The sequence below is a fragment of the Papilio polytes genome, unplaced genomic scaffold (assembly GCF_000836215.1).
Source record: "Papilio polytes unplaced genomic scaffold, Ppol_1.0 DF824381.1, whole genome shotgun sequence".
In the NCBI taxonomy this organism is placed as follows: domain Eukaryota; kingdom Metazoa; phylum Arthropoda; class Insecta; order Lepidoptera; family Papilionidae; genus Papilio; species Papilio polytes.
Window position 1 is genome coordinate 737006 of NW_013524823.1, and position 16262 is coordinate 753267.

The 16262-nt window shown below is 35.5% G+C and overlaps 1 protein-coding gene across 1 annotated transcript; it reads right to left on the reverse strand.

The window, feature by feature from the left end:
• Nucleotides 1-86: 86 nt before the first annotated feature.
• LOC106111819 (dynein heavy chain 5, axonemal) lies at nt 87-16039 on the reverse strand. Its single transcript, XM_013293978.1, has 31 exons — nt 15863-16039; nt 14826-15104; nt 14350-14578; nt 14013-14212; nt 13569-13850; nt 13068-13327; nt 12643-12862; nt 11943-12142; nt 11345-11820; nt 11058-11269; nt 10601-10825; nt 10254-10426; nt 9834-9989; nt 9377-9587; nt 9045-9239; nt 8632-8928; nt 8403-8521; nt 7956-8317; nt 6893-7879; nt 6320-6812; nt 5602-6244; nt 4732-5526; nt 4411-4659; nt 2766-4334; nt 2519-2687; nt 2245-2397; nt 1185-2160; nt 925-1081; nt 657-809; nt 436-568; nt 87-340 (listed from the first exon to the last, which is right to left on the reverse strand). The coding sequence occupies exons 1-31, from the start codon at nt 16037-16039 to the stop codon at nt 87-89; spliced, it is 11004 nt and encodes a 3667-aa protein (XP_013149432.1).
• Between the last annotated feature and the right edge of the window lie 223 nt (nt 16040-16262).

A 16262-nucleotide genomic window follows, 5' to 3' on the forward strand; every position in this document is an offset into this window, starting at 1 on the left:
ATCAACAGGTTTTTGTATTTAAATTAAAAACGTGAATGTATTTTCATTTTTATTGATATTAAAAGTGTTTAAAAATTTGGTGGATTTTATTTTATGTCGCAAAGGAGGGCTACGCCTCGTAAGGTCCAATGTCGGGGATTGCTGTCGGTTTCAAAGTCGATGGAGCCCACGTACTTTGCGTCGGTTCTTTGAGGTTTTCTGTAGATAGGGCACTCGTATAATCTAGGATCTTTACCGGCGGTTGTGTTTATAGCGAATATATAAATCACTGGCATTTGCTCGTAAAGAACTTTGGGCTTGGATTCGATAAGTTTGCCAGTTTTTCGATCAAGGGATGCGCCTGTAATGTTAAAAATATTAAATTTTTGCAATGAAATGTTGATAGTTTTGGTTAATAATGTCAAGCTGCAAAACATACTAATATATGTGATATACCTTCTAGGAATAAGCCGTAAACATAAACACCTTCTGACGGTCCCTCGTGTACGTCCTCACGATTTAGCTTCGTTATATGATTCTGCAGGACAACCGAATCTAAGGCCCATCCTTTATGACTCCTTGTTACTTCCTAAGAGATAAACATCAATGTATTCTTAATAATCGACGAAGTGGGATGGAGGAAACCATTGTAGTTTATAACTCGAAGTCCAACCAACCTGTCTCATAGCTGTTAAAAATCCTTGTGGATTAAAGAAGCCTGTCATCCAAAATGTATGGGGTCTGCCATTTTTCAGCCACGCTCTATATTGTTGCTCCCGTTCCAAAAGCTCAGTGTACCAAAATCCTAAGGTTGCTGATTCCCATGATACCTGTTTTAAACAGATTACATCTTAATTTTCAATTACAAATTTTAGATCACACATTTAGAATAAGTCGTGATTGTCGATCGTCGCCGCGCTCTATTGACAAAACTTTTAAAATTACCTTTAACCATTGACTGGGTATTCTTGCATCATACATAGCATCCAAAGATTCTCGTAGCCCTTGGCTCATCACGATTGTACCTTCAATTGCTAACTTCAAATCACACAAAGTGGTGAATACGGTTTTAATAACGCGCTGAATTCTGTCTATCTCTTGTCTGCAAAACAAAATTTAAATTAATTTGACTAATTGCGCAATGTCATTTTTCTACAAAATCTTTGCCAAAAGGATTTTCTTATATTAAAATATATGAACTTAACCTTAAGAATATATTCATTGGTAAAAATGCGCCCATCTTTTGTAGAGCTTCTCGTACTTCGAAAGTAACATACTGTTTCGGTAGTTTTTCTAACATATCTTCAGCTAATCGATATACGATACTTTCTCTGGTTTCTCCGCCCTGACTACCGCCTTCTTTAGGTTGAACACTAAGTATAGTATCCAAAATGTCTTTAGCGCTGTTTATCTGATACGTGATGTCTGCGTTACCATGCAATCCAAATACTTCAGGAGTGTCAGTCAAAGGCAATTGATTTATGTAATCTACGTATCCTTGTATGTTCCTCGTTTGTGGAACTTTGTAACCTTTGTAGAATTCAAAACCTGGTCTTAGAAGAACGTCGCAAAACCATACATTGGTAAATGTGGTCAGTAAACGTTTGTCGAAATCATCTGTCACCCGACCCCCGTATTGCACCTCTCCAAGCATGTAACATATAGTAGGCCATGAAATTCCTTTCTTTGGGTCAATTTCATCCAAATGATTCTGAATAAATTGAACGCTCGCAGCATAATCTGCTTGATTGAACTCATATGGAATATTCCATCCCAAAGGTCCAAATTTTCTTCGTTCTTGTACGATGGTATGCAAAAATGCAACGGCATAGAGGAGTGGAGGCCATTGCGACAGTGAAGAATAGTCTAACGTATCTTGGGTGATATTTTGATACGTTCTTTTCATACTGGCTCGGATACCTTGCGGTGGTTCGTTAGTAAATTTGATTGCCATCTGCAACAAACCTATAGGAAAATCTGTATGTACTTCAGTTGTAAGCCAAAGTCGGAAAGACTCTTGAATATGTTCAGTTTCAATAAGGGCATCCATGGCTTCAACGCAAAACGGTAGAGACAAGTGGATATTTTGCAGTAATACCCAGCCTCCTTCACTCATCGAGTCAGAAATCATCTTACGGGCTACGATTTCTTGGCCCTGACCCATTGAGACGGCTTTTAAAACTGCAAAAAACGACATCAGATGAGACAATAAAGTATTTAAAACTAAATCTATACTAATACTATTATGCAAATAAAGTTTTTTACCTATATCTTTTGATTTAGCCAATGTTGCAATTTGGGCGGAAGGATCAGATCCGATTGAGAGAATACAAATGAGCGGTGTCCGAGGTTCGGACTCCTGCCAAGTACTTTCGAGGTTTAGTATACGCCCTTCTCCGTATTCAGCACCAAGCGAATCTAAAGAAAAGCAGTAATTTACAAAGTATAAATAAGTAACTTACATGTTCAATATCATGATGTTATAATGGTTTTATTTTAAATGTTTAATGAAGAAAACTTTATTCATTGTATTACGAACCAACGATATACTTTCGCGCTTGTGACAAAGTTCTATCAGGACTCCACGACCTTATTAGCAGTAGTTTACGAAAAACATCGAGACTTTCGTTGTAACCTGATGGAATCATTTCTTCTTCAGGTTTTGCCTTTTCATACCACACTCGCCACTCCTTTTCATTTGTTGCTATCTGAAATTAGATTTAATTGTTACAAAATTCAAATAATTCAAGTATTGAAACATGACATACAGTTAACCCATAACTTACTTTTTGAAGAACGTCTGAAAATATTTTTAATTTACTGATCTCAACTAAATTAAGCCAGGTTATGTCCAGAATCCATCTAAATGGCTTCGGAGTGACAGCATTCAAGTCGAGTGATGCGCCACCCTTGACGAAAGCCATGAATTCATCATGTGATATAAGACCTCGATGGCAATCTATTTTCATAGCTAACATCAAAGTAAACAAAGCCTTGTGTCTCTCGTATAAACTTCGCAAAGTGAAGGCCCATACTTCATGAGTAAGGTATTTTAGTATCAAGTTTATTCTTTCTTCGGTAATGTTACTTTTTGTTGATTTAGTGATAGAATTATCGAATATGTTCAGGAATTGCTTTAAAGAATTTTGATACATAATGTTTACATCGCTCATTTCAACAATCAAAAAGTATAAAATGGAGCCTCTCGCAGCTACCGCCCTAAATTCTTCTCTAGCTTTAATGATTTTCTTTTCAGTTACTTCAGCTACAATTAACTTTTCATTAACTTCTTCAGCGGTGGTTTTAGTTATCTGTAACACTTGAATTAACGCTTCATCATCTACTAGTGATCCTTCTGATGATGTAAGTCGACATAGCAAATTGCTTTCCAACTCTTTCATACTTCTTTGATTTTTCATCACTGATTCAAAGAGAGCAACACGCTCTTCTTCCAAATCTGATTTTTCCATCAGTATGACTCGTCCTAACAATTGGTCCTCCAAACCCTGCATGGTGACTGTGAAATCTATAATTGATGTTTTTGCACTAATTTCTGGCGAGTAAGCGGGATTTGGCAATTTTGTTGTAATATAAAGCATAAAACCTGGCATGACATCACATTCCTTATCACCAACTATAACCTTTTCAATAGAACCAGATTTAATGAAATTCTTTTCTAAAACATTATCAATAACTGGATCGAGTTCGACGCCTACATCCTCAATTAAAAGCGGTCTTCCGAGAGATAAACTATCTTCGAGGTGTGTTCTGAAATACTTGTGATTTAATGAAGTAATTTGAAGTTCGTTAGTGCTTTCTTTATTCTTAATCCAATTTTTACCTTGGCTTTGTGGATCAACTAACAACGGATATGAGCTAGATTTTGTGACAATTAAAGCATTTTGAACGGAAAGTTCATCATTTGGCAGACCTTGAAGCGTCCACTCAGATATAGTGGCACTTTCCACCAACATATTTGTGATGTTCAAATTATCTGTGACTGGTATATTTTTGCTTTGTAGTATTCCCATCCAGGTGTTAAATAGGCTATTTCTGAATTCTTGATTGTATGGTCCACAGTATGATAAAAAGCCTGTTGCCAGTACAACATCACCAACCAACCTACCCAACTGTTCTTTGAAATCTTTACTTTGTTGGGTCCATCTTATTTTTTCACCTCCTAAGCCATTTATCAAGGCTGTAGCAGCTGTCATTTTCCTTAGACAAACATTGGCAGCGTCTGTTAACTGTTGTTTCTCAGATACTGCTGACTCATACTGTTCTTTTACTTTCCGTAGCGACATTTCTCTCTCTTCTAGTTGTCTTTCTGCCGACGCTAAATCTTCCATAGCAACCTATAGCAAAATAATGTTAGTATGTATCATGTTATAACGTGTTTAATTATATTTGTACTTTCCGTATTTTTATTACCTTCAGTCTTGCTTCTTGCAATAAAAGATTTGCCTTCAGAGGTAAGACTTCTTTGTTAACACTGTGAAAGAATGCCATTGCTTTTGTCCAGGAAAGTAAACCGGCAACGTCCCCGCAAACACGTTTAGCTGTATCCATATTATAGTCTTCCATTTCGAAATAGGGAACTAAATGTTCTACCATTTCATTATTGATTATATCCTTAGGATAATTTTGTAATTGTAGAAGGAATGTTGTACTCGCCATCATCTAGAAATAAACAAATGGTACAGTTTTATTATGTTGTACCTATAAGTTGTAGTCTATATATGAGGTAATTACCTTCAGTGACTCGGCCCAAGAAGGTTTAGGGCAAGGTGCAGCAGTATCTGGTATTAAGGGGTGTAATCTGCGTTGAAATAAAATGAGGACGCAATCCATAATTCTCATAATTAGATGCGGCGGACGACCCAATTTCCTGACAGTGGCAATATGTGCTGGTTTTATAGTATTAAGCGCAGCTTCGGCTTCTTCCAGGGCCGGCTTAGCTGCTTCCAATTTAATTTCAGCTTTCTCTTTTTCTTCAGCGATGTAAGCTACTAAAGCTTCTGCCTTTTCTTTAACTATTTGTACTTGATTTTTGACTATCTCTGCTTGCATTGCTCTTTCAGTGACTTCCGTCAATACTCGATCAGCTTTTTCGGATGCTAAAGCTAAGTCTTGTTCCATAACAGCTAAATCTTTCTTTAAAACTTCAACAGAAATAGAAGCTTCACGAAGCTTTTCTAAACCAGTATCCATTCTCAGTGCTCCGTCACCAAGTTCCTTTTGTTTCATCTGATAAATAGTTTTGTAACCTCCTATGAAACTTAAATATGATTTCGGTGTAACATGAGATGATCTTCTGAACCTTTGAAAATAGTCCGCAGACACTTTCGATACAACATCTTGTATTGTCCCTAAGACTGTTACGAGTTCTTTTTTAACTTCTTTTGTGCATTCTATTTCAAATTCAGCCAGAAAATGATCCGCAACAGACACCAGAGCATCTTTTGGCCAAGGTTGAAACCAGTCTATCGTACAACCAGATATAAGAGCAGGGAACCTTAAAGCTCGGTACCGAAATGCTTCACTAACCTGAAATAATTAGAATAGTGTATTAATTAAATGATTAACTGGTATGATGATTATTATCAAAATTAATGAACTTACAGGCGAAAAACATAAAACAACGTGAAGATTTTGACAGGTTCTGTTAAGAAAATATTCCATTACGAGTTCATTAGTTAAAGTTCGCTTCTGATTTTCTCTTTTCATGATTGGCGTTAGTTCCGAGATAATTTCTTGCTGTTCGTCTTTGGTAAACAAGTTAGATATGACCCCAGAAGATAATATGTTATTTAAATATTCCAAAAAGCCTTCTTCCTTAATGTCCAAATCAGTAAATATAAATGTAGTTCCTTTACCTTGTACACCACACGACCTATAAAGTAACTTAAGGTCTTCTAAAAAGTTGCCAACGTTGTAAGATCTTGTCAAAGCTATTTGAAAGGAACGATATCCAGCAATAAAAGTTGACAGTTTTGTCAGCGATTGTTTTCCAGACCCTCCAACACCCACTAGCATTACATTGCCTCTTGGGTGTCTTATAACTCGAGATATTTTTACTAAATGCAGCATCGCATCGGGGAAAAATACTAAATCCATTCCAGAGCCCCTGACCATTTCATTGAATTGTGAAAGAAACATATCTAATCTGTCCCGTAATTCATTAAAATCAAATACCGGCTCATAAACCTTTGGTAACTCCATATCAGCGTCTTCACCTTCTTCGCCAGTTGGTTCCGGTGCATCCCTTTACGAAATAAAAATCAATTAAATCTTGAACCTTTAGAAACATTAAAGTAAAGACCTAAGTAATCGTAGTTACCTCATAAAATCAACAAATACAGGATCTTTATCCATCATTTTTTTGTATTCCACACCCAATAGTTCTGTGGCTATGTCGTATAGAGCATTATTGAACCAATCTTTATCAGCTTGATGTGTAAACCTGTCTGAAAATACGCGGGAACATTCGTGTTTCCATAAAAGCATCAGACACTTTTCCGATTCGATTACAGTCGGCAAGGTTCCTACCATACCCTGCCAAACCCTCGATAGATCTCTTAAAGAAAATACATAATGGAACTTAGCTGGCGTAGGTAATAGTTTTTGGCGTGTTCGTGTCCATAGTTCTCTGGTTAAAGGTATAACTCGTTTTATAAGAGATCTTACTTCTGCAGTAAAACCACGTTTCACATTATAATGACCTTCACCTATAACCTTGAAGATTTTATCTATCGATTCATTGTTAGGCAAGGGGCAATTAAATATAGAAAATTGTCTCTTCAATCGAGAAGGAATATCATTCCGTCCTCCACCTGTAAAATTAAGAAAAACCAGAAAAGGTTACAATACTAGCGAAATAAAGGACATAATTATAGCAATAGTTATGTTTTACCTGGTTGTCCCATAGCACCTAGGAATTGAATATCGACAATTGTAGTAAAATCTCCAGGTTTTTCCAAACTATAAAATCCACCCATGCTCATTGTTTGTCTAACAATTTCATTTGTTATTTGATCACCCCATTCATTTATTTGTGGAAGGTTTATGTCATCTATAAACACTAACATTTTTTTACCACCCGGTGGACCAAAAGTCATACCACTACGTTTTTCGACGTAACTTTCTATAGTTTTTTGGAATTGGTAAGGACTAGTAGCAGAAGAAAAATTAAATGAACGACCCATGAACTGCTCTGGGTTAGCATTTTTCATATAGGCTTTCATCATAACCGTTTTTGCCGAACCTTGTTCGCCTAACAGGAGTACTGCTTTACCTTGTTTTGCAATACAATGTATAAGATAATTAATTCTGACGTTATCTACGATTGGTACTAGTATACTAGAGTAATCAGGTGTCGCGGTATCAGGGTATTGATAGTTGGTCATCAAATCATCCCATAACTCCCATTTGCCAGGATGTTTCACATAAAAGTCAAAAATAATGCTTGGTTTGTTATTTGGGTGTTTGGGTAGTTCCAAAATATCCACGAAAGATGTCTTTATATGCTTATCAAATCTAATTCTATCTTTGGTTTCAAGAAGTGATCCAAATCCCCAAGTTAATGCAAAAATATAAATTTTGTGTAAGTGTTCATGAGTAAAGAGAATAATTTCTTCTATCTTTTCCTTTTCTTCTTCGTCATCTAAGTCTCCATTTACCGATTTATTTCCTGAAGGTTCTTCTTCCTCTACGATTTGTGGAGGTACTAAACCTTCTAATATATTAAGCATTTGAAATACTATGTTGCTTTGAAGAACTCGCATACTGAAGGTTAGGTTCTGAGTGCACCATGTGTAAGTACTAAGGAAAGTCTGTTCAAACAAAGCACTGAAGACTTCTATTTCCCTCTGAGATCTTGTCATTAGCCACGCACTAAGGACTGCAAAGAACAATTAATGATTTTTACATTTTTTAAGAATAAGAATAAAATGATAATACATGAATAAAAAAATTACCTGGCTCCCAATCCAAACCCGAAGAGCTCATATACACCATTCCGTTACGAGATACTGTCGCAGGAGAGGCATTATCGATATTTTCTGGTTCGAATATTATTTTTGAAGTTGGAGACATTGTCAACCGATCACCGTTGGCCAATGTTAGTGTTTTATTATCATCGAGCACTGAATTCAAGTTTTCAATCCATATGCTGTCTACGGGACCGTCCAGCACTAACCAAATGTGTTCACCTGTTTTAATTTTTAACGTTTTCCGCCATAAAGCGGAAAATATACCGTCGGTCCAATCGTTTGTAGCAACATCTAGACGTCCAAACATTTGTGCTGCGGTTATGGCTTTGGGATTCATGCGCATTTCTCTGAAAACATCGTTTTTAAGTGATTACAGTTAAAAGTTTACTTAAATAGAAAATTAAAATTGATTCTGATTTTATATTATCTTACTTGTGGGGGTTTTCAATGTTAGATAAAGCAGTCATCAAGGTATGTATACAGGTTGTCTTCCCTGCTCCAGGTGGACCCAGGATCATAATTCCATGTCGCACTCTTTGCGTCTCGTAAAGCTGGAATTCAGATAAAATGTAACCTATTAGTTTTGTCACAGATACAGTAAAATGCAGTTTGTTTCAATATTGTTCTATTTCCTATTTAATATTGTATTTCGTATAAGTACCTGTATAATCTTCAATACCCATGGTGGATGATAGATTAAACCTGCTTGATCAACTTGTTTTTTAATTGCGTCTTCCAGTTCGGGGTATGTAGTTTTTTCCAATACTTGATTAGGAAATAGATCAGCTACTAAAGATATAAACAGTGGCTCGTCCTCGTCTATTAATTTTGATAAATTCATATCTCGCAAGACTCGCATTACGATTGTACTTTCATTGTCTTTTGAATTAACTCTCTTTACAGCACCCAAAGTTCTCAAAACTGATAGAATGTTTCTAAGACCGAAATCATAATGAACCTATTAAAATAAAATAAATATTTACATATGTAGCTATAAACATATCTGAATAAACATAAACAAATAATGATAGTAAAATTGCTGTATTATTTGCAAGAAGTTAAATAAATACCAACCTGTTTCGTTAACTGTTCCTCACACAATTTGTATAGCGTGTAAAACTTTCGAGCAAGCGTGATATTCTCAAGAAAGCCGCACGAAGCCAACTTTACCCTGATGATAATTTGTCTGTCGGGAACCATCATAGCTACTGTACGGAATTGGATCTTCAGATTTTCCGGGAGCTCTTTACGTCCAGCGTAGCCGGGGTTCTGAAAAAATGTAATGACACTTACAAATGCTGCATAAAAACCTAGAAAAATGTTTCAAATGTTTGTTATTTTCACTGGCAAAAAGCAATTGAAGGACTCTACAAGGAAGGTATAAAATAGTTATCTGAAATAGTTACCATTGTAATAAATATCCCAAATTCTGGGCACATGTCGGACATATCTCCATCTGTGAATAAAAAGGACTTCTTCTTTTCTTTCTTAGCTGCCAGCACGACGGCGACTTGCTGCGCGGCAACTGATAGTACAGGCAGTTCGATACGATTGAACTCATCAAAACAACCCCAAGAGCCTGATTGCGCCAAACCTTTATAAATACGCCCGAGACCCCTTAAAAAAAATCAATATTTATAGGAAAATTTAATACAGTTCAAATTATTGACTTTAAATGACTATCAGATTAAGGAATACTTCCTTGAGGTATCGAATCCAATGATGTATACGCAGAATAAATGGTATTACCATTGCAGCTAAGTAATTGGTGTAAGCGTAAAGACTAGTGCCATATTGTAATGCGTAATATCTACATTTGAAGAATGTGCGTGAATGTTACATAAATCTCATTAACATTATAACCTATAATCCATTTGATCAGAACAGTTGAAGACGACGACATATTTCGCCAAGGTTTTGCCCATATCTTTGACAGTCTCCGTTTTCCCTGTGCCAGCAGGACCGCATGGTGCTCCACCCATGCTCATTGCCAAAGCTTGAGCTAATGTTATGTAGCATCTGAAATTGTCACCATTCTTTATTCAACAAAAAACACGAAGTCTTATACCCAAAAGTTTTGTGTAAATTCTGGAAATGTTGAACAGTACTAGTGATAATAGGTACTTTTTATATCAGCGTTTTAGAACTAGTTAGTAAAATCTGATTTATAGATACAGGATAAAAGAAAGATGTTAGAATGGCACAAACATGAAATGTAATCTTACTAATCCGAATTACAAATTGGAATGCTTGTTTATTCGTTTTTGATTAAAATGTAATTACCGATCTGTTAATGGTGTGATGACAAGTCTTTCGGTGCAGCCCAAATATTCATTTTGGTAAGCGAAAGTGACGTCAGTTACCGATATCCATGTCTTGTCTGCGTCCTCCTTAAAATAGAAGCGACACTGCTTGAGCCACTCGAAGTCGTTCGCTGATCGCACGTTGAGACGGCACTGTAAAGATACAAAACAAACACATAAGCTGTATGTTTAAAAGAACAAACAATTTTAAATAGACAAGGAATATGGAAAGGATAATCATATTCTAGCTTATGCTATCAGACTTGTACTTTTTATAACTTATTACATAACTATTGAGTACAAGATTGAATAGTTTTGTTTTCTTACCAACATATCAAAAATATCTCTTTGGTGTACGTGAATAGTGATCAGGGTTTCGAATTTGATGCGTTCAATTTTCTGCAGGTCTCTTGTCGTTTGGTCTATGAGTGTGTTTAGAAGTTCCAAAAACTTGTTATTAGTTTCCATCATTATCTTTTTATCTTGGCGAGCTTGCATCAGAGCTAGTTCTGCGTCTCGGGTCCAAATTATTTGTATTCCTAGAAGTCCAACCTAAAAAACAAACTTGTTAATATCTCTATTAGTTTGTTTTTGCCGTATCTTTAAACTTGTCTTGTCTAATACAATATACAATTGAAAATAGTTTTATTTGCATTGAACGTAGTTATATCATCAAATTAGAAATAAATCTTTATCCAATATAAGCTAGTACTTTAAAAATTTGAAGACATTAAGATCTTCCGTTAGAGCATGTTGAATAAAACAAAGGTAACCTGTAACTTACCTGCGCTGGCATTTTATCGAGGAACAGTAATAAGTTGAAAGTGGGATCATTGAGAACTGACACTGCATTTCGTATGATCGAGTGTAAGCTACTTTGAGCAGATTGTAATAGGGAGGTGAGCCAAGTTTCCACAGAACCCTCTGCTCGTACTGGTCTCTCGAGTTTGATCTCTTCTCCTTCAGATGATACGATTGCTATCATTTTATTATACTCTGAAATTAGAAATAATTCATCATGGTATTATTTATATTACAAGGTACAGTAATAAAAAAAAATATAAAGCTTACCTATATCATGAAATTTCACATATCTTATATTGTCAAATATTGATAGTAAATGATTTTGTATCGTATGAGAATCTGATGCCTGACCCAGAATCTCAAGCAGCGCTGGATCAGACACAAAAAAGAATCTTGGAAACATAGTCCTCTTCTTTTCCAAATAACCACTTAAACTCTTTTGGCAAAGTTCCAACTGCTCCTGCAGATGAGGCAATAGTTGTCTCAAAAGATCGTCTCCAACACAGCAGGAAACAACGCCTGGAGTCTCGTGAGCTCGTTGCATAATCTTTTGCCAGGATTTGTCAATTTTAGAGAATCGCTTGGCTTCTGTTGGAAGTTGTTTCGCAATATCGCCTCCAACAAAGACTGCTTCTAGGTACACCCACATATTTTGGACGAGCAGCCATCGTTCAAGGATTTCATTTGTGCTCTGCAAATCAAAGAGCCACTGTTGTATCTGCTTCCTAAACGGTGCGTTGTATCTGAAAAAAACAACCAAATACTTTATTGTTTCATTATTGGACCGTACAAACGTGGAATACGTTATTTTCGTAACAATAATTTGTACTAATATTTGGTCGAGTAAGAACTGTTAGAGAGTTACCTGTTAGATAAAAGGGATCCTAAGATCATAAGACTATCTTCAAGCTGGCCAATCGTCTCGGCTGTGGTGTCGCCACGAAGAAGCAGCTCGCCGCGGTTATTAAATGTTTGGAAAGTGAGTTCGTGCACGGACCACTCATTTGTTACTTGACGTAATTTTGCTTCGATATCCTTTTCCTTCATTGCTGATATACAAATATCCTGGACACAGGGCGCACAAAAAGATAAAATTCACATACTTTTAACATTTTGTTGACAAACTTTCCCTATACAGGTGATATATCTCACATCCTGAAGTCGACTATCACTTCGTTATATTCTCCTGGTACTTCAGCGCAACAAAAATCGTTCGAGGTTCCTTTCAACAGTACATGCGCAGTTGATACTCGACGCGAGGCATTCGATGAAGAAAATAGTCAGTCAGTGTGGTTTGCTTCAACAGGACGTTACAATCACAATCGATTGTTTGCTTGTTGATTGTTTACAAATTAATGTTTGTTTTTATTACTTACTCAAGGATGTTATTACTCTAATGAAACTTGGTTTATTCATGATTTAAACAATTAAAGTGTTAGGAAAAAAGAAAGTTGAACAGGATATAAAAATCAGGCATTTAAGGGATAGTCATAAACCTAATTTTAAGCAACTAAAGTATAATGTCTGCGGCCGCATTACCACCGTGGATGGCTTTATACAATTACCTCGATATCTTCTTTGTTTTGAAGAAGTGGTGCTTCTAAAATGTTTTTCAGGCAAAAGTCTTCGTTGTCGAGTTCAAAATTATATTTCGTGACTTCCATGATTCGCTGCCAGTGACGCGGCTTCATCGCTTTATTTGCCATCAACTCGAGAAGAGGGCACATGTCGTTGAAATCATCAATTGTTTTCTTCAACGCGTAGAATGCTGGCCATTCCTTTAATCTATTAATTAGGTAACATAGTAAATAATACACAGAAAAACAAATCATACTTCATACTAATTAATATAATGAATGCGAAAGTTTAGGAGGATGTGATTTCGATGAAATTTGGTATAGATGTAGAGGATAGTCACTTTTGTTTTTTTTAATACCACATGGACGGAGTCGCGGGCGAAAGCTAGTGGTATATAAAACGCTAAACTCACCCTTTAGGTAATTTCCTACATCTGTTTTGAAACTCCATGAGTTCATTGTTAATTTCTTCAATATTTACCTCACCCCAAGGTATGTCATAGTAACTGCTCACTCTATCTATCACGTCATTATACAGCTTGTATAGTTTTTGAAGTAAATTTAATTCCTTTCTGATTTGCGCTAGTTCTGGATACTCAGTATGAGGCAAGCCAAATAATTCTTCTCCGTTTTGATACGTCTGTAGTTTTCTCCACATACCATCAAATCGATTCTGCAAAATACAATTATACAAATAAGAGCCAAAACTCTGAAACAACCTAGTTTAAATATCATCTAAAGTAAAAAGTACTTGCTTTGTCTGTTAATTGAAAGGAATTGGTTTATTTTTTTTACAATGTGAAAATAAAAGATTTGGTTGTTTATGTGATCTGAATAAAATTTAAAACTGTACTACATAGATTTAAGTTGTTGTGTATTTAGCAAAGTGGGTTAGGTCGGTTGCTATTTTATACCTGGAATAATATCAACCGGTCGGAGGCCTCACGAGGACTCAAGCCTGGCTGCATTGGACCAGCATGTCGGTACTCGTAGCAGTAATCAGTGTTATCGTCGCGGAATCTGTCCAGGTTGTTCTTAAGGTCGTCTTCGAACTGTGGCTGCATCTTGAGTAGTTGCACGTGGGAAGCGAGGGCCGTTGCTTGCAACTGTTGCCAGGTGTACCGAAGGTTGTCAACTTGCTCCATATCCTCTTTGCTTACTGGGAGCTCGTAACGAGTGATTACGTTGAACGCTTCCTAAAATTAGATATAGTAATTACGTATTAATGAAGTGATAAATCAATATGTTAGACATTGTTAAAAGGCCACCGTAGACACAAACTTTAGATCAATCGGTAGTTCAAGATTCAAGCGCTAAAGCAGTATGTTATTAAAGTGTAATAAATACGTAATATTTACCTCAACCGGATCTATCTTGAGTTCCATATCAACTTCTTGTTCTCTGATTTTCTTCAGGGTTTCCATAACAGTTCTAACGTCGTCTAAATCCCTTATTGGTCTCTCCAGCTTGCGTTCCAAATCGTTCATAATCGCGTAAACGTAGTCCATTTCGCGTTTGTACTTCTTACGCATCGCTTGACTTATTCTGAATGTACCATCTAGAGTAAAAAGTTGACATAAACTCTAGATTACATGTTCTGTACCGTTTCAATTGGAACTACCATGCTAATAGTTTTATTAACAAGTGAACTCGATCGAAATTAAGAGATAGCATATGCTAGTAATAGGTACTTACTTTTAAGTTCTGTATTCAAACCTAACTTTAACTTCTCTGTTGACACTGCCAAGCAGTTTCCTATGATCAACACATCAGGCTCCGTGTAAAGCTTTGCTTCTAATTCACTGTGTCTTTTCAAAGCAACTTCAAAATCATTTAATGTCCATGTTAATAATTGTCGTAGTGTTTTCTCACATTTCCATAAATAGTGATATGGTCTCCAGCGTTTCACAAGTGCATTTAGTTCCTGTAATTTTAACATACTAAGATTACAGTTCAATAAGCTTCTCGATAATAGTACCTATTTATTTAAATTATCTCAAATGATTATTTTGTCAGGGCAAATGAAAACTTGATAGCTAGTGGTATAGATTGTTAAAAACAAACTAAAAACCGTTTAAGACATTACGGATCCATAAAAAAAAATTAAGGACAAAACACTACCGCATCTAGTATACAGCAGGCGTTAATTTGATCACCAAATGTTTACTTACAATCTTAACATTTTGCGTACACAATGATAATAATGACAAAGTTTTAACAATCTCTTTGTTCTCCATAACATGGCTGTAGAAGTTTTTCTGTTGCAACGGAAACACCGGTTTTTCCTCTGATTCCAATCTGTAGTATTTCTTCTTTTTCAATTTTGCTGCTTCTCCCAGTCTCAAAGATTTTGTCGCCATGTTGTTTACTGATTGGACCTGTTCGTCAAGCTTGGTAACTACTCCGAGTAACTGGCTCGATGGGTTGCCCGCGAGTTTCTTCCAACTCACCTGCATGGAGGCAAATACGCGTGCGAAGAGACAAAAACAAGCGCAGAAAAAAATATGTAATGGAAATAATAAAAACAAAAAAATATATGTGATATTTACAGAGATAATTTGAAAATAATATAAAGCACATCGAGTGAGGAGCAAATTGTTAACATAATAAAGCGTTTTGATGCAAAATATTAAAATAATTTGCGGACGAATACACCATCGAAGTAACAAAAGCGTGAAGTGACACGTTCCGGACGATACAAGACAATTAACGACACAAGTTTGAAGAAGAATGATACATTAATAATTTTAGAACTATTTAGTCGTACTTACTTAATATTTTACACAAAAAAAAAATCTTATAAACGTTTAGTGATTTACGTTTTATGTTGGCAAGAACTCTCCACATTGGCATGCTTGCAATCTACTTATGTCGATGAATGATTTAATATTTACATTAGCATTGTTTTAATTCTATTGTTATTTTCTTCGTGGAACCTCTCTTGGTCTCGACTTCTCAATATCTTTACTGTACAGTAATATAATGTGGTATATAAAACACAGGCGAACAGAATAAAAATGTACAAAAACAATATTATAGATATGAAAATATTATCAATTTCATCCAAAATTACTAAGTAGTTACTCAATTTTTTGGTATTGATATTTGTTGTGTTAATTCTAATTTACATATAGCTTTGTCAAACTTTGAGTACAAACCACTGAACAAAAGATTTTGGAGAAATTTCATAAACTCAAGAAAATTTTACCCTAGATGTTTTTCCCCCACTCCATTGCGAGACGCCTTTTGATAAGCCGGATATGTGTTTTCCAGCCAGTACTAACATTTCTTGAATTTCTTCTAATGTTGGTTTGACTGACACATTTGGTATCATCAGTGTAGCTTGCAGTAGAAACATTGGCTTCTTTTGACCTTCGAAAAACATATCTTTGTATTATTTCTAAATATTATTTGTATTAAAATTATTAAGAAGATTTTATTTTTTTTTAAATTTTAATTATTAAGAAGATTTAAGAGGATTTTTATTATTTTTCAGATATTCCTAATTAATAATTTATATTTATTTCGATTTATAATTGATATATCGAAGCTCAATTATTATAAATGAAGAAAACACTTGATTAATTAATTCTTGATTATAAAACTAA

Coding starts and splice junctions, on each gene's coding strand:
- LOC106111819 (XM_013293978.1), bottom strand. CDS start 16,039: ATGTTTTTCGAAGGTCAAAAGAAGCCAATGTTTCTACTGCAAGCTACA. Junction 2,688..2,765: donor TTTCAGACGTTCTTCAAAAA/GTAAGTTATGGG, acceptor ATCTAATTTCAG/ATAGCAACAAATGAAAAGGA. Junction 2,398..2,518: donor AGCGCGAAAGTATATCGTTG/GTTCGTAATACA, acceptor GCTTTTCTTTAG/ATTCGCTTGGTGCTGAATAC.